This window comes from Geotrypetes seraphini, chromosome 10 (assembly GCF_902459505.1).
Source record: "Geotrypetes seraphini chromosome 10, aGeoSer1.1, whole genome shotgun sequence".
NCBI classification, from domain to species: Eukaryota; Metazoa; Chordata; class Amphibia; order Gymnophiona; family Dermophiidae; genus Geotrypetes; species Geotrypetes seraphini.
Window position 1 is genome coordinate 111,484,496 of NC_047093.1, and position 25,328 is coordinate 111,509,823.

Below are 25,328 nucleotides of genomic sequence, written 5' to 3' on the forward strand. Positions count from 1 at the left end.
ATTATTATTATTATTAATATGTAAACTACTTTGATTGTAACCACAGAAAGGCAGTACATCAAGTCTCATTCTTTTTCCCTTTCCCTATATTCCAATTCTATCCTTGCTTCACCCAAACTATTGTTCCTGGAATTCCTACATGCAGATCACATAAAAGTAGGTACTATATTGCTGTCTGCCTTCTTATTATGTATGTACACCTCTGCAGAATTTTATAACAGCCATTTTTCCAAGTGTAAAATCTTAACCTTCAGAAGTCTTGATTTTCAAAAATAAGAACAATCCCAACAGGATACCAACCTTCAGACCCAGAGCATATTTATTGACTTAACAAATAGTAAAGAAACATTCACTAGTCACCAGTAAAATATTTTCCTTTAATGTGGCATACACTCAAATTTATGCATTTCCATTCCATTTAAGTGCCTGGACAATTTTGGACTTTGGATTTTGCAATGCTCCAACAGTTCAAGACAGATGTATGACGTCTCTGAATAACAGAAACAATATCATCCACATTACCTCCCAGAGATATTACATCTATTCCACTTTTGTATAATAGTTTAGAAAATAATGGTCTCTGAGCTTATTAAAAATATTTGTTCACATGTGGAAAGTTTACGCATCCACTCTTTTTTTTGTGGGATGAATTGACTCATGCCTGTTTTTGTAAATTATTAATTACTGCACTTGTCTATTGACCATCAGTTTGGTTATGGAAGAACAATAAAGTGGTCACTGAATCAGCAGAGAGAGGAGTTACAATATAAAAAGTCAACTCTGGTTCATGATTCTCTGGATTGGTGGCAAGTCAAGGAGGTCTGTCCTTTCCATCCATATCACTTTTCTATAAGTCCACTTTCTTTTAGCTTGAAGTAGAAGAACTTTTCTAAGGAGTTGGCATATTTGCAATAGTCACTCTCTGGTGGGTTATATTCCCGGCAGTTGGTAATGACACGCTGAAGGTCAGCTATGAATAACTTCTTAGTGACATAATAGTGGTTCTTAAGGCGCTCTGTCATGGTCTTCAGATCTGAAACACACAAAATAAATGGCTATATATATTACTAAATTATAAATAACTATGGGCTAGTGACCTAGTGGTTAACACTTGACCGGATTCTTAGTTCCAGCTAGATTGGATTTTAATATCTTTTTTAGAAAAGTTCACCTGGCACCTCTCCTTAAACTGAAAACTGGTTACTAGAGAATGACACAGTGACCTGTTCCCACGGTAAACTGCAGCAAACTGAAGTTAAACCGCAGGAACAGGTAAAAATGTCATCTGAATATCGCCGGTGCATGAACAAAGAGGTGCGATATAAAGCTTTGATCCTGCAGGGAACCATGCCCACAATCACAGCTCCCCCCCCCCTCATGGCTCCAGGCATCCCTCCCCCTCAGGAGTAGGTGTTTGATTTCCCTACCCCCCCTTGCGGGTCCAGCAGGCTCCAGTTCCCCCCTTGCTCACGGGTCCAGTGGCTCCAGCCCTCCCCCCATTGCTCGACGAAGCTTGCAGCTTTCTCTCTCCAAAGAGAGGAAATTGAATCATAAGGAGGAGTCCGATAGAGGGAAAGCCGTGAGCACTGTCAAGCAGGCCTGTGTGGAGATCGGTTTGCTCTTCTACAAGGTGTGTGCCAGTGGTGGGGATGGAGGGAAGCCGGTTGGAGTCATATCCGTGAGGGAGAGGGGGCTGGACCCTTTAGTTAGATTGTGAGCCTTCGGGACAGTAAGGGAATATCTAAGTACCTATTTTACTTATATTGTACTTATAATTTTAATGCACCCTATTGTCTGTTTTTTTCTGTAAACCGCTTAGAATCCTAACGGAGTTTAGCGGTATATAAGAAATAAATTACATTACATTACCTGCCAGGGGAGGGAGATGAAGCCATTGAACCCGAGGAAGAGAGGGAGCAAGGCAAGGTAAAGCAGATACTGGGGCTGGGGAAAGGGCACATGACGGGTCTGGGGTTGGAGGGAAGGGCAAAAGAGGGGACTGGAGCTGAAGGTAAGGGAACGAGAGGTGCTTGACCTATGGAAGGGAGGGCTGGAACTGAAGAGAAGGGAGAGAACTACAGGACCTGCAGGAGGGAGAGCTGGAGGGAAGGGGGAGAGGTTCTGCACCTATGGAAAAGGAGCTGCTTGAGGGAAGGTGGAGATGTGCTGCACCTGTGGAAGGGAGGCTGCTGAAGGGAAGAGAAGGGAAAAAAGATGCCATACTATGCAGATGAAGGAAGAGGGAATGAAATACCGAACACACCAGAGAGAGGGAGAGATGCAGGGAAGTATCAGAAACAAAGGGGAAATAATGGTCATGGAGAGGAGAATAGGGACAGGGACACAAAGGGAGATGCTGCATGGGAATAGTACATGAACAGAGAGGAGCAATGGCAGACATGGGAGGGGGTATATAGACATAGAGGGAAAGTGCTAGATGTTGGAGAGAATAAGAACACAGAAAAGAGATAAGTAATGTGGAACGTAGAGTAGTGATGATACATACAGGGAGTTGTACACAGGGGAGATGCTAGACGGGACACAGAGAAGGGAAAGATAGGTACATAAAGATGGAAGATGGATGGTGAGCACATAGAAGAAGAAATGTCAAATGAGCTGGAGACCCTGGTGAGTGAATTAAGAGCAGACAGAGGGAAACAGAAACCAGAGCCTGGGACCAACATGACAACAAAAGGTAGAAAAAATAATTTTATTTTTCTATTTTGTGATTAGAATATATGAGAACTGAAATGTTTATCCTTCCAGTGCTGGTGTTAAGACATGGGTAGGGACCAGGGGAGAAATTTGGGAAGGGACTCCAAAGCCCACTACTAGCCTGTGCCATCTACTGCTTCTAGCAGGCTTAGGGCTTTCTCTACCCAGGGGACAGTTGCCCTAATTGTACTCCTTGGCTTAACACCATTCTTGGCATGTGTGATCTTTATATTTTGCACAGTATAGGAGGAAATGGATCTTTCTATTTCTTTGGTGTTGTACTACATGGAAGGAGTGACTTCTTGTGATTTTGGTTTAATTTATGTTTATCATTTTTGGTCAGCTATTATGTATTTGGCCTTTTCTCCTCTGAAATGGGACATATTGCTCTGACCCCCCTACTGAAAAAGACCGACCTTGACCCCTCCATACCATCCAATTACCGTCCAATAGCAAACATCCCTCTCCTAACCAAGATGTTAGAATCTATCATATCCACTCAACTCTCATCCTATCTAGAAAGATTCTCTATTCTCCTAACCCACCAATTCGGCTTCAGACCCAATTTCAGCACCGAATCCCTACTGGCCTCACTAATCTCTAAGGTGCAACAACTCCATTCTCGCAACAAATTCGCTGTTCTTCTAAAATTCGACCTTTCCGCAGATTTCAACGTCGTCCATCATGACATCCTAATTTTCCAACTCTCCGAAATAGGCATAAGTTCCACTGTCCTAGATTGGTTCTCAAAATTCCTACGCTTCCGCTCCTACACCGTTAACATAAACGGTACCTCATCCTCCCCCTGGAAGCCGATATGTGGAGTCCCACAAGACTCACCCCTCTCTCCTATCCTTTTCAACATCTACATGTCCTCTCTGAAACTCCTCCATCTATCCCCCCTAGAAACTCTCTACACCTATGCTGACGACATCCTTATCCTCCTCGAGACCGACTCGAACCTCTCTAACCTCGCTGAGAACATATCCGCATGTATAATGAACCTCCAATCATGGGCCCAATCTGTACAAATGAAACTAAATGAGTCCAAAACAAAATTACTTTGGCTCGGCCCAATATTAGATAATTTACCCACCTCCATCCCACTGTCTTCCGGCCCCACTCTTCAGCTTGAGTTTTCAAGCAAAGTCCTGGGCATCATCATAGACTCTTCTCTTTCCTTCAATGACCACATCAACTCCTTGGTAAAAAAATGCTTCTTTAGCCTCCACATGCTGAGGAAAGTGAGATCCTGCTTTCATCAATCTCACTTCGCCGTCCTTGTTCAATCCACCATCCTCTCTAGACTCGATTATTGCAACTCCATCTTTATAAGCCTAACTAAGAAAAACCTACATAGACTTCAGCTAATTCAGAATGCCGCGGCTAAGCTTATTTTTGCAAAAGGCAAATTCGACCATGTCTCTCCACTCCTGTTCAAGCTTCACTGGCTTCCAGGACCCTCCAGGGTCCTCTTCAAATGTGCCTGCTTAGCCTTCAAGATCCTTCACGGCATCCTCCCTCCCGTTATTCCACTCTTTTGGAATTCCTCAAACCCTAATCCGCCAGATCCTCACAAAACAAAAGATATATCCCGCGCAGGAAAACTAGGAACATCCCTCCCCTTTAGAACCACAGAACTCTGGAATAACCTCACATCCCCGCTCAGAAATTCCAACTCCCTCCAACTTTTCTGCAAACACCTGAAAACTTGGCTCTTCTCAAAAATCTAATACCTCCCGCTCTCTCGTACCCTGGCCCCTCTCTACCCTTTTAGTTCCTTTCCTTTAACCCTTCATTGGAGTTCCTTTCTATCCTAACTCTGTAAACCGTGCCGAGCTCTACGGTTTAGTTTAGTTTAGTTTTAGTTCTATTTGAGCGAGGATTTCTGTTAGGATTAATTTTCTATGAAGCATTCAGTTTTCCTGATAGTGGAGGGGATATTGTGAGGGGAGATGGGTTTTGTTGATCCTTTTGCTGTATTTGTGATTTATAAAATGACAGTTGCACTAGATATTGTTTCTTTTTAAACTTTAATAAAATAATTTAAATATAAAATTAAAACCATGGGCTTGTACGGATGGGAACAGACCAAACTTGTGGGGATAGGGACAGCATGCAGGGATGGGGACAGAGCATGCAGGAACGGGACGGGGACAAACTTTCCCCATGTCATTCTCTACTGGTTACCTTTTTCTGCATGTATTCAGTTAAATTACTAACTTCAGTATACAAAGGCCTACTGCTCCTGAGTATATTTGCAATCTAAATCAAGTATATCATCCATCATGCTCCCTCCACTCTTCTTAGCAATCACTATTATATCTCCCTCCTCCCTCTGTTATACAACTAGACATCACTAGAGAGACAACCTCCTACTATGAAGCTCCTAAACCCCGGAATACGTTACCACTGGAACTTAGGACTCAACCTTCATTTCCTGTTTTCATAAAGCTCCTGAAAACCTATCTCTTTCAAAAGGTATTTTCTACTTAAGGCTATATTCATTTTTTCTCTGTTCTTCCCCTTTTTTAAAAATCACTTTGAGTATGGTTGAAAATTGCTTTGCTATTTTTTTGTCACTGGCAGTATATTAAGCGTTTTGAAATGAATAAAAATTAAGTTAATGGATTCTGTAGTTGAATTTTTATTTATATTGTACTCCACTCTGTAAATCTCTTTTAATTGTAAAAGTGGATAATAAGTGAATGTAATTAAAATTAAACTCTTTCAGCTCTTTATCTGACCAATACCATCTTCTTACAGAGTGTGCTGTGTTTATTACAATTGCTTGCATTCCCTTTTAAACTAAAATTATACAAAATAACCTGCACCTGAGCATAGTAAATTTCTATAACAGAACCTGTTCTGACTATTCAATTTATTCTAGCCACAGATGATTAGGACTGCTAATAAATCAATTAGAATTGACCTTGTAGTCAAAGCAGTTAGAATTTCTGGGTTTAAGTTTCTGGAGAGCAGTCCATAAATTATTTGATATATAGACATGGAAAGTCTCATTTTTGTGTATAAGAAATGGAACTACACTTTGTGATTGGGATTGGCTAGTGATGGAAACAGGATGCTAGAAATGATGGACCTTTGTCCTGACCCAGTATGATATATCTTATGATCTTATACTCATTGCACCCATATGACATAGTTTGTAACAAAAATATTGCTCAGACAAAAAGGTAGATTTTGCCTTGTATATCTTTTGTAGCTTTTTAAAAAATGCTTAAATTAAAAGCCAGAGAATATACCAATGGGAAAACGGATGATCTCATAGTAATCATGAGCCTCTGACTTCTTCACTGGTTCCATGAATGGCCACGCACTGGGATGGGTCTATAAAACAAAGAGAACTCATTGTTTAGTATTTGGTCCCTCTACCTATGTCCACTTTTTTGAATATCTAGCAACATATCTAAACACTATCATTTATTTGCTATTAGTTTATGGTGTCTGCCTGTGACAACTATCCATTTTTTTTTATAAGTATGTCTCTTTATTCTCTCTTCTCCCATGTCTAAGTATGCCCCAGCAAGTAAATGATGGGAAAGAAAAATTACGTCTTACCTAATAATTTTCTTTCCTATAGCCCTTCAGACCAGACCAGAATCACTGGGTTATGTCCATTCACTAGTGGATGGAGACAGAAAAAAAGTGGTTCAAAATGATTCACCCCTTAAGGGTATTGTGCAGCCCAGAATGTTGAGTATTTTGAATAGTCAAGCAATAGTGCTCATAATCCTTACATCAGTCAGTACAGAAAAGTTCAAGATCAAATTCTTTATTTAAATCATTTATATTAAATTTTCAATATAAATACAAACAATTTCAACAATATAATATCAAATAAAAATAATAAATTAATTAACTAATTTAATAACAACTAATTCCTTCTATACATCGAGATCAAATGTTTAATCAGATCTGGTGAGGAATATGCTCCACTAATATGCAAGTATTTCATGGAGTCAGAAGACGTAACATTTATGTTACAGAAATATAGTTCATGTGAAAACTAATTAGGAAAGGTTTCTGAACTGGTATGGCAAAGACTAAAGGTAAGACAATTTTTCTTTTTTGTCCATTTCAGTCCAGTATAAAAAGAATGGTATGTAGAAAAACAGTGTCCCTTTGTGGGTGAAATTAAAAATAACAGAAGAAAATAGATAAATCTCAGGAAATAAAAGATGTGTTCATTACTTTCTGGAATGGATGAATAACAAGACCAAGATCAGAGAGAACTATATCAGAGCTTGAATTGAAGGTTTCATGCATACATCTTTAAAAGGAAACCATGTAAAGCCAAGGAAAAACTTGGCTTTATGTAGTTCCCTTCTAGCACATTTCCTAAGGAAGTGCTAGAATTGCTGGAGAATCTATCTGGAAGGAAGTTTTAGCTCTTCAAGGACCCCCGGAAGTCCAACATCTTGTCCTGCTCTCTCAAATCCCCTCCCCAGATTTACCTCCACTTGCTTTGCATCAGTCACCAGGCAACAGCAGCAATTCATGTTCATTGTCTGCCACTGGGCAATGTCTCTTCTCTACCATATCCTGCCCCCGAGGAAACAGGAAGCAATATCAAATAGGACAAGACATTTTAAAGAGAAAATGTTGGCCAGCGGCAGACTGCAAATGTAAATTGATACTGGTGCCTGAAGACTGCTGCAAAGCAAGCGGAGGTAAATTGGGGAAAGGGGTTTGAGAGAGAGACACACACACAAGATATTGGACTGCCTGAGGGGGAAAAGTTTGAAAGAAAAATGCTTTTAGGGAGAGGAGGGAAAGAAAAGATACTGGACACATGTGCTGTGGACTTTGAAGAGAAATAGAGAAGCAAGGAATGCATCTTAGCGCATTAGTTTGATTGATAAGCTCTGTTGAGGGCCGGAGAAAATCCATACCAGATGCCATAGCTTAAGTTTCACAGAGGTTCATTGTTCAAATGTGTGTCCAGTCTGCCCCTCCTCTGACGTACGGGATTGCGTCAGAGGGAACGTGCTACCGAGGTCAACAGCGGTCTGTGAGATTCACTACAGCCGGCCAGCGATCCTCAGCAGGTTGCTTTGAAGAGGAGACCAGGCGAAGGCAGACGCAAGTGAAGAGAAACAGCAGCGGCAGCAGTTCATGCTGGCGGGCCAAATTTAGTATAAAGTTAAAAATGTCTGGCGGGCCAATTTTTAACACACCGCGGGCCAGAGTTTGACATGTCTGCCCTAGTGGTCCCTTCCTCCTTCCCCAGCACCCCTTTCTGGTGGCACAGGCAATTGAAGTAGGACAACACTTGTTGGATCATGATTCCCTTCCTACTCCCCCTATGTGGTCCTCCAACCCCCCCGCGCACCTCCCCCCCGGTGGCACAGGTGATCAAAGTAGGGCACTGATAGAAACATAGAAACATAGAAAAAAGCAGCAGAAAAGGGCTATAGCCCACCAAGTCTGCCTATTCCAAGTATCCCCTCCCCTGAATTTACTCCCTTAAAGATCCCACATGAGTATCCCATTTTCTCTTAAAATCCGTCACGCTGCTGGCCTTTATCACCTGGAGTGGGAGTCTGTTCCAATGATCCACTACTCTTTCGGTGAAGAAGTACTTCCTGGAGTCGCCATGAAACTTCCCTCTCCTGATTTTCAGCGGATGCCCTCTGGTGGTCGAGGGTCCCATGAGCCAGAAGATATCATCTTCTGACTCGATGCGTCCCGTGATGTACTTATATGTTTCAATCATATCTCCCCGTTCTCTTCTTTCCTCAAGTGAGTACAGCCGCAATTTTTTAAATCTTTCTTCATACGTGAGATCCTTGAGCCCCAAGACCATCCTGGTGGCCGTTCGCTGAACCGACTCGATCCTCAGCACGTCCTTTCGGTAGTGTGGTCTCCAAAACTGAACACAGTACTCCAAGTGAGGCCTCACCATGGCTCTGTACAACGGCATCATAACTTCAGGTCTCCTGCTGACGAAACCTCTGCGGATACACCCCATCATTTGTCTTGCCCTGGAGGAAGCCTTCTCCACTTGATTGGCAACCTTCATATCCTCACTAATGATCACCCCTAGGTCGCGTTCCGCCGTGGTCCTAACCAAGGTCTCACCATTTAGTACATAAGTTCTATGCGGGTTTCTCTTACCCAGGTGCATTATCTTGCATTTTTTAGCATTGAAGCCTAGCTGCCAAGTAGTTGACCAAGTTCCAGCAACAGTAGGTCGTGTGTCATATTATCAGGTAATAAGCTTTTGCCTACTATGTTGCAAAGTTTGGCATCGTCGGCGAACAGTGATACCCTTCCTCTAAGTCCTTGAGTCATATCTCTTATGAATAAGTTAAATAGAATCGGGCCCAGGACCGAGCCCTGCGGCACTCCACTGATCACATCCGATCAGATCATGATTCCCTTCTACTTCCCCCTAAGTGGACCTCCAACCCCCCCCCGCCCTCCCCAGGGTGGTGTAGGCAATCAAGGCAGGACACCACCAGCTAGATCATAATTCCCTCAGTCCTCCCCCTAGATGGTCCTTCAACCCTCCCCCCAAACACCCCCCTCCGCGGCAGCACAGGTGTTCAAAGAAGGGCATCACCAGCTAGATCCAGAGGCCCTCTCTCTAGTGCCTCCTGCCTCCTCTGATGTAACTTCCTGTTCCCATGTAGGTGAGATGAGCCAGAGAGTAAGCCCCTGGAGTAGCTGGTGATTCCCTGCTTCAAGCACTGACGCCAACAGGAAGGCACTGGGAGGCCAAAGAACTGCCAGGGGGAAGGAGGAAGGGAATCACAACATATTAGTTTATGAGATGAGTAGATAAATGATACTGTGTTGGAAGGAGGGGGGGGGGGCAGATGTCTTGACCGGGAGGTGGGGCATGGAGTGGAGTGGTGAGGAGGAAGAGACATGGGATGGATGCTATAAAGGCAAAGAGGGGGGGGGGACGGCGTTGGACAGGTGAGAAAAGCAACATTCCTTCAACACTGCAGTGTTAAAGGCATAATTGTAAGGTCAAGAGGGCCAGGTAGAAGAGTGAAATAGTGCAGACAAGACAGGGAGGTGAAGGTTAAGAAGTGCATAAACAGGAGAACAAATCAACATCAAGTTTAATCAAATCACCAGACCTCGAATACCCGAGACACTACTTAAATAATCTTTCGTGTCTTTACTGGGGTAGTACAGTTCATCATTGGTCTTAGTAAAGTGACATGTGCTCTAAATTAATTTTATACCTTTATTTTGATAGCAAACAATAAATATAAAGTGCTTTTAGTGCTTAAGGTGCTAAAGAAAGGAAGGCACTTATCTCTTATGCCCAACCGTTTCACACGCGGTTTCATCAGGGGCTATGCCTCCTTATGTACATGCACCATAAATAACTTATAGAAGAGCGAAGAAGAATGAGAGATGTGGATGGGGGGGATTTTTGATAGCGAAGCTGGAAATAAAGGATGGAAAAACAAAAAAGGAAGATGATGACCATGGACGGAGGGGAGAGGAGAAATGATGACATGGAGTGTTGGAAGAAGGAGGGGAGGGAAGGAATGGTGTACCATGGATAGAGGGAGGGGAAAAGATGGTGCCCATGGAGAGTTGAGGAAAGGGAGATCAAAGAGACTGGAAGAGATGATGCTCATGGAGAAGAGTAAAAGGTAAGAGATGGGAGGAGATGGTGCTCATGGAAGAGAGGAGAAGGGAAAAGAGGAGACAGTGCCCATGGAAGAGACGGGATGGGAAGAAAGGAGGCGGTGCTCATGGAAGGGAGGGTAAGGGAAGGTAATGGAAGGAATGAAAACTAGATTTGAAATAGAGGAAGAAAAATGGGTGAAAGTTGAATGTGAAAGACTGATATAGAGCAGGAAGTGAAGGAGGTGAAAAAAGAAATAGTGAGGCCCTATAACCAGAGTTGACAGCATAGAACTATGCTGCATGGACACGGAAACAGCACCAGAGTTAGGTAATGAGATTAGAAAAATAAAATCATCAGATAACAAAGGTAAGATAAATTATTTTATTTTTAGTTTAGTTGAAATATGTCAATTTTGAGAATTTACATCTGCTATTTCTGTACTGCACTATATAGGGGACGCTTTATACAATTAATTGTGCAATTAAAATTTTTAATTGTACATCCCTAATATAAACATTTAAGCATATAACAAGGTGGAACATACTAGCCACCTACCCGAATGCAACCTGCACTAAAAGTCTTAGGGTTCTGAAGAATACCCCTTGAATGTCCTGAAAGAGTCATGCCATCCTCTATCCTTGTCCTCACTGGATAAAGAAACAAAAAACCAGACTTCTCGGCTTGTCTGAGGTAATAAACAGGCTAATTAACATCTGACAGGAATGATGTTCATATTTACTAGAAAGAAGATTATTAGGTAATAGGCACATCATTCCTGAACTCTTGGGATATATACCCTAGAACTTAAGGTGGGACAAATGAGCCTGCTGAAAGTACAGACAATGCGAAGGCAGAGTCCAATTAGGCTGGCACATCCACCCTGTAAAAGTTTGTGAAAGTATGCAGGAAGGACCATGTGGTTGCTCTGCAAATCTCTTGAGGGGAAACTGCTATAGCCTCTGCCCAGGAGGATGCTACTCCCGTAGTGGAATGTGCTTTCAAGGATATGGAGGTTGCTTTCCATATCTGATATCGGTGAACACAATGGCCATACGGATCCACCTCATAATGGTCACTTTAGAAGCTAGTTGACCCTTACGGGCTGCATCTATCAGCACAAAAAGATGATTCAAATGTCAAAAACTCATTCATCACTTCCAGATAACGAAGCAGCACTCTGTGATCATCCCTCAATCTCAGGACTTTGTCCCCTTGCTTGGATCCCGAGGGCGTGAAGGTGGGCAGCCAAACTTCCTGGTTGACATGAAAATGGGAAACCACTTTTGGCAAGAAAGAAGGTACAGTATGCAGTATCACTCCAGGCTCTGTTATTCTGAGAAAGGATTCTCTGTATGAGAGGGTCTGCAGTTCCAACACCCGCCAAGCTGGAGTGACTGCCACTAAAAACGCTGTTTTAAACGTGAGGTCCAACAATGTCTGCTCCAGGATGAGGAAGGAAGAGGAGGAAGTCCTGTGCAGAAAAGCACAGGTGAAGACCGCTGGAAGACCCCTTAGCCTCCCCACGATAGCAGAAATAGGACAACACAGCCAAGAGACTAAAATGGCTGATGAAAGGACTAAAATGGTTAAAAATACACTCTGACCAGATGCTGTCAGCTCTGAAAGGCACACTTCTGCTTTTTCTGAGAAGAGCAAGGTCAAAAAGAAGGCAAAGCTGGAAATTCTTGTGAAAAGCTACCCTCCACCCAGGGATGGACAGTGGTTAAAAGCATCACAGAAACAAGGACGTGAAACTTAAGAAAATTGACCACAGAGCTAAAGGCTGTTAGGCCCAGGTGTTCAAAAGAGGAACTTGGTATATTAACAGAACATTTACGGGGAAATAGAATAGACCTAGAAGAAAAGCATGACACACACTATCACTCAAAAATGTTAACCAATCAATAGATTAATAAGTGAGATAATGAATATGATTAACCAATGTAAATGTGAAACGTAACATGCACCAACGTGGGCCAGAGCTGTCAGAATCATATAAAAGAAAGCTCCTTGAGCCATGGTTTCAGAACTCATCCGAAGTTCTCCATCAGTCTGGCCAGCCTGGTGTGTGCTCTATTACTCTGTATGCTGTGTGATTCATTCATGTAAGCTGTTGCTGATTTATTATTAAATTGGTATTACTCAAACCAGCATAAAGAGTGTCGAGTGGTCTGTCAATGGAGGCCGAATCAGCCGGCTCTTCAAGGGGTTCATATGGAGCTCTGGAGAGTGCCCGAAGGACAAGATTAAGACTCCACAATGTAAAAGGGTGTCATACTAGAGGACACAGGCACAAAACCCTCTCCATAAATCTGGCCACATTTAGGTGCGAAGCCAAGGACTTCTTGTTTTCTTGAGGTTTGAAACACAAAAGACCTGCTACTTGAACTCTGAGGGAGTGCTAGACTTTTTTCAAGTCGCTTCTGCAGGAATGCTAGGACCAAAGAAATCGGAGCTGAAACTGGGTTCTCATTCTTCAATGCACACCAGACCTGGAAACACTTTCAGGCTTTTGCATAGGCGGTTAACATCGACTACTTCTTGGATCATAGAAGGGTGCCAATCATCACATCTGAGTAGCCTTTGCACATTAAGGCTGCACGCTCAAGAGCCATGCTGTAAGACCAAAGCACTCGATCCTCTAGGGCGACTGGGCCCTGTGTGAGCAACCCCAGATGGCATGGTAGTCTGAGATTCTGGTCCCTCTGTAGATGGAAGAGATCTGCATATCAGTGTGACCAGAACTACCAGCCCTGTTAGTTTAGGGCTCTTCAACTTGGAAAAGAGATGGCTGAGGGGAGATATGATTGAAGCCTACACAACCCTGAGTGGTGTAGAACAGGTACAAGTGGATCAATTGTTTATTAAATCAAAAATTACAAAGATTAGGGGACACTCAATGAAGTTACAGGGAAATACATGTTTTTAAAATTAGCTTTTCAGAATCTTTACAAACAATCCCATAGATTACAAGGAAAATGGTAATCAAATTGAACAAAAACCAAGGAAACAATAAAAAATCATCATGTCTCCATTGCGCCTTTGCCATGTGCTCAGTATCAAAATGCCTAGTTACAGTAAAGATAACAGAATATTAGCTGATACATGGAAAACATTGCGTTTTGTAAGCAATTTAACAACTATTCCAATTTACAAATCTACAAATCATTCTATATGGGTGAACTCCAAGATTCAAATTGGCGGAGAAAGGCTCGTCTGGAAGAATTGGATGATAGCAGGAATACGTATATTAGATGATGTTATTTCTAATGGTAATATGCTTGAATTTTCACAGTTGCAACATAAATATGGACTTAATAAATCAGAAAGTTGTAGATGGTTGCAACTGAAGCATGCCATTCAGGCGAGGTTCCCTGACTGGAAAAACCTTAATAATCAATATAGTATGGAGTTCCTATGTTTTCAGGCAGACTTCTTGGGTCACCAGGCCGCCCAGTGGTATAAATTATTAAATGGACTTATTAAAAATAAATTAAACACTGTCTAAGAGAGGCACTGTCATCTAGAAGCAGGGACTTTAGATCATTTATTATTCTATTGCCCATTTATTATGAATTTCTGGAAATCAATTTGGGACCAAATTAATTGTTTATTAGATAACCCAGTGGCATTATCATATGATACTGTGCTATTTGGTATGGCAATGAGAACAAAAAGTCAGATTTCTACAAACAATGATAAATTATTACTCATAATGGCTGGTATTGCCATACAACAAATTACGTATAATTGGAAAGATTGGAGTAGAATAAATTATAATTTCTGGTGAAATTCTTTATGTCATGTTTATAAAATGGAGAGATTTATTGCAATATAGCGGAGATGTTTCAGGAAATTTCAAGATGTGTGGGAGCCATTAACAAAATATTGTACTGTTTAGATGAAATTGTTTCCCTTAAATTTACAAGTTCAATAGTGAGGGGGGGAGGGGGGTTATTTTACTATTACATATTCTATAAGATATTTGATTATATGGTAGGAAAGGGTGGGAAGGGGGGGTGATAAGAGTTTATGTTTTGTACCAATGATGATTATTAAGTGATGTATTTATTGTTAATTTGTTTGAACATATGTCACAGTGTGTGGCGCAGTGGTTGGATCTACAGCCTCAGCACCCTGGGGTTGTGGGTTCAAACCCCGTGCTGCTCCTTGTGACCCTGGGCAAGTCACTTAATCCTCCATAGCTCCAGGTACGTTAGATAGATTGTGAGCCCACCGGGACAGAGAGGGAAAATGCTTGAGTACCTGATTGTAAAAAAAAAAACCGCTTAGATAACCTTGATAGGCGGTATATAAAATCCTAATAAACTTGAAACTTGAATTGTAAGTTTGAAAATGAATAAAGAATTAAAAAAAAAAAAATCATCATAGAAAAACCATCTAGTCCTCATCAAGATAGTTGTTCCATAATCCATAAAGAAATTATTTTCAAAAAAGGAAATACTTAGGATGTCACAACTTATCATTTAACAGCGTTGCTTTAACTCAATATTCCTTATCTTTGTTAAGACATTTTATTCTCTGTGTCTATCAGAAACTGTTCTAATTGTAATAGATCCAAATAAATATAATCATTACCCTAAAAATTAACTAAATATTTACAAGGAAATTTAAGAAAGAAAGTAGCTTTCAGGGTTAACACTCTGGACTTTAAAACCAAAACAACCTTCCATCTCCAACTGGCTTGACCTGGCTACATCAGGAAACAACATTACTTTGGCTCTACAGAAATTCTCATCTTTTTAAAATATAAGTTTATTATCAAAGATTTATCGCCTTCATTAAGACAAGTTACCAAGAGAGTGGATCTTGTCTCTATCTTATCTTGGGAATCTTCAAAAAAATCAGTTAAATCCAATTCTGAAGATACTAGAGTAATCAACCCCCTGGTCTCCTGGAAACCTTTTCTTAGTAGGAATATAATATTAAAAAAAAAAGTCAAAATGGCATCATTCACTATACCTAGAATCTCTTTGAGGACTTCCTCAATAGGATCTCAGGTGAAAGCAAATATACAGTATAATAGGGAAATTATCAAATCTCAAGTTCCTAGCTCTATCAGCATTCTCAAGCATTTCCATTTTAAAGTGTATATTACACAAATCTTTTATTGCTGAAGCTGAAACAGATAAATACAGTGGTACCTTGGTTCACGAGCATAATTCGTTCCGGAAGCATGCTCGTAAACCAAAATACTCGTATATCAAAGCGAGTTTCCCCATAGGAAACAATGGAAACTCGCTTTGATACATTCCCACCTCCCGAGGCCAGCAGCACTGCTCTATCGCCCCCCCATGAGAACCGGCATTACTCCCCCAGAAGGCCCCCCCCCCGCGATCCGGCACCCCCTCAGCCGCGATCTGAAGTCCCCCAGACCCATCCGAACCCGCTTCTTACTTTCATCTCGGCCTCGGCACTGGCACCGGCATGTCCTGTGCGTTGGTGCCAGTGCCCGAAGATCGGCCTCCTCTTCTTGCTGGGCCTTGAGCATCTGCGCATGCTCAAGGCCTGCGAGTTCACGCTCTCTCCAAGATTCTCGGAGATCTCGGAGAGAGCGTGAACTCGCACACCTTGAGCATGCGCAGATGCTCAAGGCCCAGCAAGAAGAGGAGGCCGATCTTCGGGCACTGGCACCAACGCACTGGACATGCTGGTGCCGGTGCCGAGATGAAAGTAAGAAGCGTGGTCTCGGGGACTTCAGATCGCGGCAGGGGGGTGCTGGATCGCAAGGGGTGCTCGTAAATCGAGGCACGCTCGGTTTCCGAGGCGCCGATTTTGCAAATGTTTTGCTCGTCTTGCAAAACACTCGCAAACTGGTGCACTTGTAAACCAAGGTACCACTGTACTTTTAAAACTAATAGGGAGAAATATTTTTTCACTCATAGAATAGTTAAGCTCTGGAACATGTTGCCAGAGGTTGTGGTAAGAGCAGTTAACGTAGCCGGTTTTAAGAAAGAATTGGACAATTTCCTGGAGGAAAAGTCCATAGCCTGTTATTGAGACAGACATGGGGGAAGCTACTACTTCTACTTGGGTTTTTGCCAAGTAGCAGTAACCTGAATTGGCTACTGTGAGGACAGGCTACTAGTCTAGATGGACTATTGGTCTGACCCAGTAAGGCTATTCTTATGTTCTCATTATGCTTATGGAGCATAAATAAGTTTGCCCAGAAAAGGTGGTGGTATTCATATGCTTGATTCAGAAACTGTTGCATTTTAATTACAATCCATATATGACAGCTTCCAGCACAATTTATTATTTACTTAATTAATAGTTTTGAGGCTTTTTGTTGGGTGGATTTGATTTACATCCAAATAACATCCGATTGTGTGGATAATGAAACCGGTAACAGATTATCTAAAGCAGGGGAAGGCAATTCCTGTACTCGAGAGCCACAGGCAAGCCAGGTTTTCAGGATATCCACAATAAATATGCATGAGATAGATTTGCATTTCAAAGAGGCAGTGCATGCAAATCCATCTCATACATATGCATTGTGGATATCTTGAAAATCTGACCTACCTGTGGCTCTCGAGGACCAGAATTGCCTACCCCTGATCTAAATTATACTGCCATATTTCTACACAAAAGAGTATAACACCTCTACTTCTAAAGTTGTTTTTACACATCTTGAAATTAATTGCAAATTTTTCTGACAAATGTAGCACTACAATTACAATTTTAGATCAGAAAGGCATTCAAGTAGAAGAGAAGAAAATAACCTATGCTATTCTTCCACTAACATTACCTTGATTTGTGCCAGAATGTTCTTTAGAGTATTGTAAAGCTGGTCCGGGTCTTTTATTTCTTTACTAAAAAGAAAGATATACATAAGTACATGTGATTATGGACAGCAACTTGCTTTTTTCATAATTTTATTGAGTTTTCAACATTGATACAATAAATATTAAATTTAACAGGTGTCTGATATGCTATTACACTAGTGCTCTTATCCTGAATACAGCCAAGTACAGTAAAACCTTGGATTGCAAGTAACTTAGTATGCAAGTGTTTTGCAAGATAAGCAAACATTTTATTAAATTTTAACTTGATATACAAGCAAGGTCTTGCAATACAAGTACATACATATTGAACTCCTGATTCCACCAGATCAAGTGGGATTCATCAAACACAGAGTAAATAGGTGATAATCTCAGGCTATTCCATAATATAAACGGTTGCACGAAGCGCCTCCTGGAACCTGCAGTGGGATTGGCCATCGATGCTGAAAAAGCTTTTGAGAGTTCTGCGATGGTTTAACTTTGGTGAGTCCTTTATTTCTTGGATCCACTCTCTCTATTGGAACCCTACCTCAAAAATCCTTATTAATAATTCATTAACTAACCCTATCCAACTGTATAAAGGCACCAGACAAGGTTGTCCCATTTCGCCACTTTTATTCGATCTTTCACTAGAACCCTTACTATCTAGTATATGCCAATCCTCCCAAATTTTAGGCATTTCATCCCTGACCAGAGAAATTAAAATAGCGGCTTATGCCGATGATATTCTTCTCTTTCTACGTAACCCTCAAGCTTTTCAACAATTGGTCTACTCTTATTCTCAACTATTGGGGTATAAAGTTAACTGGGAAAAATCAGTTATATTTCCACTGAACGACCAAATCACGGAAAGTGATGTAAGTCAGTTCGGATTTCCTTGGACCACAAAAGAAATAAAATACCTCGGCACTTATATACATAAAGACTATAACCGTAGTATAGAATTTAATATTACTAAACTCAAGTATAGTATAGAATTTAATATTACTAAACATCACAATTTACCAAATGGTCTCCACTATATCTCACTTGGTAGGGCAGGATCTCCTCAATTAAAATGACTTTGGCGCCTCAAATAAATTACCAACTTGCAATGTTACCATCCATGTGTAGGGCTTCCTTATATAGTTGGATTGATCAGAAAATACAATCTTTCCTCTGGCAAAACAAGAAACCTAGAATTTCCCTGAAAAAAATTGAAAGCTGCCAAGATAAATGGAGGTATTAATCTACCAGATTTCTATAGATATCACCTGGCCTCTTTACTACAATATGGCACACAATGGTTCCGAACTGACATGTGTACTTCATCTCAACCTCCAACCTGGTTGGAACTAGAGCAACACATATGTTCCTATCCAAGTTCTTCCTACAATGTCTCTTCCATCCAATCTCAAACATTTCCCTATTATGGAGGCTACCCAATTCGCTCTTCGGTTTCTTGATAAACTTGCCACATTACCCAGACTGGCTATATCTTGAGTGGAAAATCCTGTCCCCGATGAGACTGTCTCATATATTAAGTATTAAATTACCTTGGTACGCTAAGAATAATGTGATTTTATTGGACACTTGGAAAACAATTAAATTTATTGATAAGTTAACAGATGTTCCCATAATAAAATCTACTTTACAGTCCTTATGGCTAAACTCCAAGATTCAAATAGGCAGTGCTGTGATCGCTTGTAAGAATTGGATGCAGGCAAATATTCGGACATTAGATGATGTTTTGTTGAATGGAAATCTGCTTAGTTTTTCACAACTGCAACAGTCATTTGGACTTTTAAAATCTCAGCAATATAGGTGGTTGCAGTTGAAGCAGGCTATTCAGAGTGGGTTCCCTGAATGGAAAAATTTTAAAACTTATTTTAGCCTGCAAATCCTTTGCTACCAAACTGATTTAATAGGACATCAGGCTGCTCAGTGATACAAATTGATTTCTGGATTAATAAATAAAAAGCCAAAAAATAGTCTTAGAGACATTTGGAGCTTCGAGATCAAACAATATATTTCTGTGTCTCGTTGGCCACGAATTTGGAATTGGAGAATAAGATGTACAGTGTCAGCATCTATGAGACAAACATGGTTATTTTTGTTACATAGAATTTTCTGGACCCCAGTTAGATTACATAAAATATATAGCTCTAAGTCTAATAGATGCTAGCATTGTAATAGGGACTCTGGATCATCTGTTGTACTTTTGTCCATTTATATTAATATTTTGGAAATCCATATGGGGACAAATTAATCTAGTTTTAGATTCAAATATTCCATTAACATATGAGGTTATAATTTGTGGAACAATTTTACATGTTAAACCCACTTTAGATAAGTATAAAAGTCGTCTATTTTTAATTCTTACAGGTATAGCCATTCAATTGATTACAAGTAATTGGAAGAATCATGATAGAATAAATTATATTTTCTGGTGGGTGAATGTGTGTACTATATACAAATATGAACAAATTAATGCAGAGTGTAGACTTAGTGGAATATTCAACAAAATTTGGTGCCCATTGACTACATTTGTACAAATATAATACTGTGTTTTGTCTTACTTTTTTCTTGGTTTATTTATCTTTACACATCCAGGGAGGGTGGGGGGTTGGGTGGTTGGGAGGAAATATTAATAATGATATTTTAGGTAACTTGGTTTCATATTATATTATTTACTATATGCAAAAGAATGTAATTATTGAATGATAGTTCTGTTATCTATATAGATATTAGTGTTATGACTGAATGCAATAATATACAGTTCTTTTATTTATATAACACTGTTCTTGTTTAAAAATCAATAAAGAATTAATAAAAAAAACCCAAAAAACAACTTGCCACAAACTCCATTTATAGACACTGAGATATGTCACTGGAACAACTCAGCTATTAAACATGCTAAAAAAATCTTTATCTTGGAGATTATGGAAAAAAACCTAGGGTGTGGACTGTTAATTATATGATGGTGATATTCTCATGCCCTTCTCTAAATTTATAGAATGTTTCCCATCATTGAATAGCAAATATTACATTACATTACATTAGGGATTTCTATTCCGCCATTACCTTGCGGTTCAAGGCGGATTACAAAAGTTATAAATGGTGGGTTACAAAGGAAGATCATTGGTCATTTCTAGTGAAGGTAAAGAGTAGATCAGGTAGTATCAGTGAGGCAGGAAGAAGAAGGAAGGTATTTATGATATTAAGACTGTTTCATGGATTTCTTGAAGAGTAAAGTTTTTATTTCTTTTCTGAACATCTTGTAGTCTGGGGTAGTTATCAGTAGACTGGAGATTTGGTTATCTAGGTTTGCTGCTTGAGTGGCTAGGAGGCCATCATATAGTTTTTTCCGTTTAACTTCTTTGATTGAAGGGTGTGAGAATGGGGGGGGTATTTTTCTATGTCTGGTTGAGGTAGTTTGGATGAGGCGGTTGTTCAGGTAGGTTGGGCTGTCTCCATTTAAAGATTTAAATAGCATACAGTAGAATTTAAATAGAATTCTTTCCTGAATTGCTAGCCAGTGTGAGTTGATGTATGCTTCTGTAATATGGTCGTGTTTCCTCAATGAGTCTCAGAGCTATATTTTGTTCATGGAATAAGACCCTGGAGAAGGACCAAGATTGTCTAGCAAAGTTACACACAAGAATGGAATAGATACCATGCCATTCATGGAAGAAAGTGTTTCTGGACAACTTGAAAAATTGAAGGTGGACAAAGCAATGAAACTGGACGGGATCCATCCCAGGATATTGAGGGAGCTCAGAGAGGTTCTGGCGGGTCCTATTACAGATTTATTCAACAAATCTTTGGAGACGGGAGTGGTTCCTGGGGATGGGGAAAGAGCAGATGTGGTTCCTATTCACAAAAGTGGTCGCAGAGATGAAGCAGGAAACTTCAGTAATTGGAAAAATAATGAAAGTGTTGCGAAAAGAAAGGACAGTGAAATTCATAGAATCTAATGGACTACAGGATCCGAGGCAACATGGTTTTACTAAAGGTAAATCGTACTAAATGAATCTGATTCAATTTTTTGATTGGTTGATAAGAGAATTGGATCAAGGGCATATGCCAAATGTAATTTACTTAGATTTCAGCAAAGCCTTTGACACGGTTCCTCATAGAAGGCTCTTGAACAAACTTGACAGACTGAAGTTAGGACCCAAAGTGGTGAACTGGATTAGAAACTGGTTGATGGACAAATGCCAGAGGGTGATGGTTAATGGAATTCGCTTGGAGGAAGGAAAGGTGAGTATTGGAGTCCCTCAGGGATCGGTGCTGGGGCTGATCCTGTTCAATATGTTTGTGAGCAACATTGCTGAAGGGTTAGAAGGAAAGGTTTGCCTTTTTGCGGATGATACAGTCTGACACACCCATGTTTTGCCCTCAAGGGTTACAGGTACATTAGAAGAGTGTGAACCTACCAAGACAAAGAGGGAAAAATGCTTCAGAACCTGAATATAAAGCACTTAGACTATAAGTGTTATATAAATACTAACAATAAATAAAAACATACATACATACATACATACATACATGCAAACATACATCAGGAGTAATAATAGCAAGATGGTGTTCTGAATAATTTCACAAAACAAATTCTCTTCCTCTAGAATATGGTAGTATAGGAGGTCCTGTACAGAAGCAACCCCCAGTTGCTCCTGCCCTTGTTGGCTCCACCTCTCAAAATGGCACTTCTACCAGTACTATAGTGAAAATAATAGACTACTACTAAGGGGTACCATTTTGAGAGGCTGCTCTGGCAAGGGCAGGAACAACTGGGGGGGGGAGGGCACATCTACCAGGATTCCATATATCTTCAGGTGTCTAGGTATGGGCTGGTAGGCCCCAAGAGGGTAGACAGGAGGGTCTTCTGGAGTGGGGGTTTGATTGAGGGTGTTTCTATCAAGGGAACCTTTTTATTGGGCTGTGAGATCAGGGGATTGAGCAATATTTCAACCGCGTCCAAATAAAAAAGGAGGAGGCTTAGCCATCATATATCATGCTTCTATTCCCCTTCAGTCTTACTCTCCTACTTCTTACTCCACCCCCCCAGTCGAAACTCTCCAATTTTCTATAAAAAACTCTCCATCTTTTAATTTTCTGCTGATCTATCTCCCCCCGCTGGTTACAAAAGCTTCAATATCTATCCTTATTTCAATTATTTCTGATTTTATCATCTTTCATCCCAATCCCATAATCCTCGGAGACTTCAATATTCACTTTAACCTACCTAATCATCACAATACAGCAGAACTTTTGACCTTAATTTCTGATCTCTCTTTAACCCCTCTTATCTCTACGCCTACCCACTCTGCCGGAAATACCATAGATATGATTTTCAGCTCAACTTCCATCAGTCATCTCTTTCAAAACTTCCAATTTCATTCCCTTCCCTGGTCTGATCATACCCTTATCATTTGGCAATTAGAATTTCCTTCGCAACCACTTTCTGTTCAACAGAACACATACATCTCCAGAAATATTAATAAAATAACACTCTCAGCCATTCAGACCTCTTTTAAACTAAAATTACAAGATTTCACTGCCCTTTCAACTGAAGAACAATTCTCCCTTTGGGACACTTCTACAAAATCATTAATGGATCTCCTTGCTCCTCCTCAGGAAAAAAAATTTTCAAAGTTAGAAACTAAAAAAAAACAAACCCTGGTATAACGACGAATTAACTCTCCTTCATCGACAACTTCGCTCCATCGAACATAAATGGCGCAAAACTCACTCACATAATCTTCTCATTCTTTTTAAGGAAAAAGCCACTTACTACAAAATTGCTATTCAACAAACCAAAAAAGAATACTATTCTAAATATATCAGTACAACTTCTAATTCCTCTGCTCTCTTCAATCTAGTTCATTCTCTCTCTCCCTATTCCAAAAAGAAACCATTACCCCTTTCAACGCAGCCATCTACTACTGAACTTGCACTCTTTTTTGACAACAAAATCAAGAACATTAGATCTCATTTTGGACCTCCTATTTCAGTTACTACTCCAGATTTCTCCAATGATACTACTTTTCTCTCATTTAGTACCTGCTCCAATTTTAAACCCCCTTCACTAGCAAACCTTTTCCAAATTCTACAATCATTAAACACACCTAATAATCCTACAAAGAGTATTCCTTCCTCACTTCTTAAAAAATTCTTCTCTTTTTTTGGACCATTCCTTCTGGAAATGGTTTCTAAATCTCTTTCTGACAATCTCGTCCCAAAAGCCTGGAAATCAGCCCTTGTCTTTCCAAAATTAAAAAACCACAATCTAGATCCCTCCTTACCAGCTAATTTCCATCCTATCGCTAACCTCCCTCTAATATCAAAACTGACCGAGAAAATTATTCACAACCAACTTGCAGAATTCATCGGCAACACTCATGCCCTCCATCCACATCAAACCGGTTTCCGCTCTTCCTATTCTACTGAATTATCATTGTTAGGTCTTATTTCAACCATTTACTATTTTCTTGACCATCATAAGAACATAAGAACATAAGAACTGCCATCTCCGGATCAGACCTTCGGTCCATCAAGTCCGGCAATCCGCACACGCGGAGGCCCTGCCAGGTGTACACCTGGCGTAATTTATAGTCCACCATATCTTTATATGCCTCTCTTAAGGAGATATGCATCTAGTTTGCTCTTGAAGCCTAGGACGGTCGATTCCGCAATAATCTCCTCTGGGAGGGCATTCCAGGCATCAACCACCCTCTGAGTGAAGCAGAACTTCCTGATATTAGTCCTGAACTTGCCCCCCCTTAGCTTCATTACATGTCCTCTAGTCCGTGTCAAATTGGACAGTGTAAATAATCTTCTCTGCTCTATTTTGTCGATTCCTTTCAGTATTTTGAAGGTCTCGATCATATCCCCACGCAGTCTCCTTTTCTCAAGGGAGAACAATCCTAGTGTTATAAGTCTATCCTCATATTCCAGTCTCTCCATACCCTTCACCAGTTTTGTCGCTCGTCTCTGCACCCTCTCCAGCAGTTTTATATCCTTCTTTAGGTAGGGAGACCAATGTTGGACGCAGTATTCCAAGTGTGGTCTGACCATTGCCCTATAAAGCGGCATTATAACTTTCTCCGATTCCTTTCTTTATCATGCCCAACATTCTATTTGCCTTCTTTGCCGCTGCCGCGCATTGTGCCGACGGTTTCAGGGTCCTATCTATCAGTACACCCAGGTCCTTTTCTTGTTCACTCTTCCCCAGAGTTGCACCTGACATTGTATACTCGTATTCCTTATTCTTATTTCCTAAATGCATTACCTTGCATTTCTCCACATTGAACTTCATCTGCCATTTCTCCGCCCATGTTTCTAACCGACACAAGTCGCTCTGGAGTTTCTCTCCATCCTCCTGCGATCTGATCGGCCGGCATAGTTTTGTATCGTCTGCAAACTTGATGATCTCACTGGATGTTCCTTCCTCCAGGTCATTGATATAAATATTAAAAAGGATCGGCCCAAGTACCGAGCCCTGGGGTACTCCACTAGTCACTTTCTCCCAGTCGGAGAACTTCCCATTTATGCCCACTCTCTGCTTTCGGTTTTCCAGCCATTTGCCTATCCATCTTTGTATATCTCCCTCTATGCCATGGCTTTGTAGTTTCCTGAGAAGTCTTTCGTGTGGAACTTTGTCGAACGCTTTCTGGAAGTCCAAGTATATTATGTCCACAGGCTTCCCACTATCAATTTGCTCGTTCACGGTCTCAAAAAATTGGAGTAAATTCGTCAAACACGATTTCCCTTTCCTGAATCCATGTTGACTGGGTTTCATCAAGTCGTGTGCGTCCAAGTGCCGGACTATGCTATCCTTGATCAGTGCTTCAACCATCTTGCCGGGGACCGACGTAAGACTCACAGGCCTATAGTTGCCCGGTTCCCCTCTCGATCCTTTTTTGAAAATTGGCATGACGTTCGCTTTCCTCCAGTCGTCCGGTATCTGTCCAGTTCTGATTGTCAGGTTTGCAAGTTTTTGCAATAACTCTCCGATTTCAACCTTCAATTCCTTTAAGACTCTCGGGTGAATTCCATCCGGTCCAGGGGATTTGTCACTTTTAAGTTTGTCGATCTGATAGTATATCTGGTCTAAGTCCACTTCAACTGTGGTGAGGCTGTCTTCTATTTCTCCTGGAAACACTTTCTCCGCTTCAGGTATTGTTGAGGTGTCTTCCTTCGTAAAGACA

General features: G+C 40.7%; 1 protein-coding gene across 3 annotated transcripts in view; it reads right to left on the reverse strand.

The window, feature by feature from the left end:
- Positions 1-356: 356 nt before the first annotated feature.
- The window catches only part of KAT2A (lysine acetyltransferase 2A), a 380,318-nt gene continuing 355,346 nt past the window's right edge, over positions 357-25,328 (reverse strand). For all 3 annotated transcript variants that reach the window (XM_033960567.1, XM_033960566.1, XM_033960568.1), the window contains 3 exons: positions 17,103-17,166; positions 5,979-6,063; positions 357-1,033 (listed from right to left, as the gene is read on the reverse strand). In XM_033960567.1, the coding sequence (XP_033816458.1) occupies positions 840-1,033; positions 5,979-6,063; positions 17,103-17,166 (343 nt within the window). In that variant the 3' untranslated portion in view covers positions 357-839. The remainder of the gene's footprint in view (positions 1,034-5,978; positions 6,064-17,102; positions 17,167-25,328) is intronic.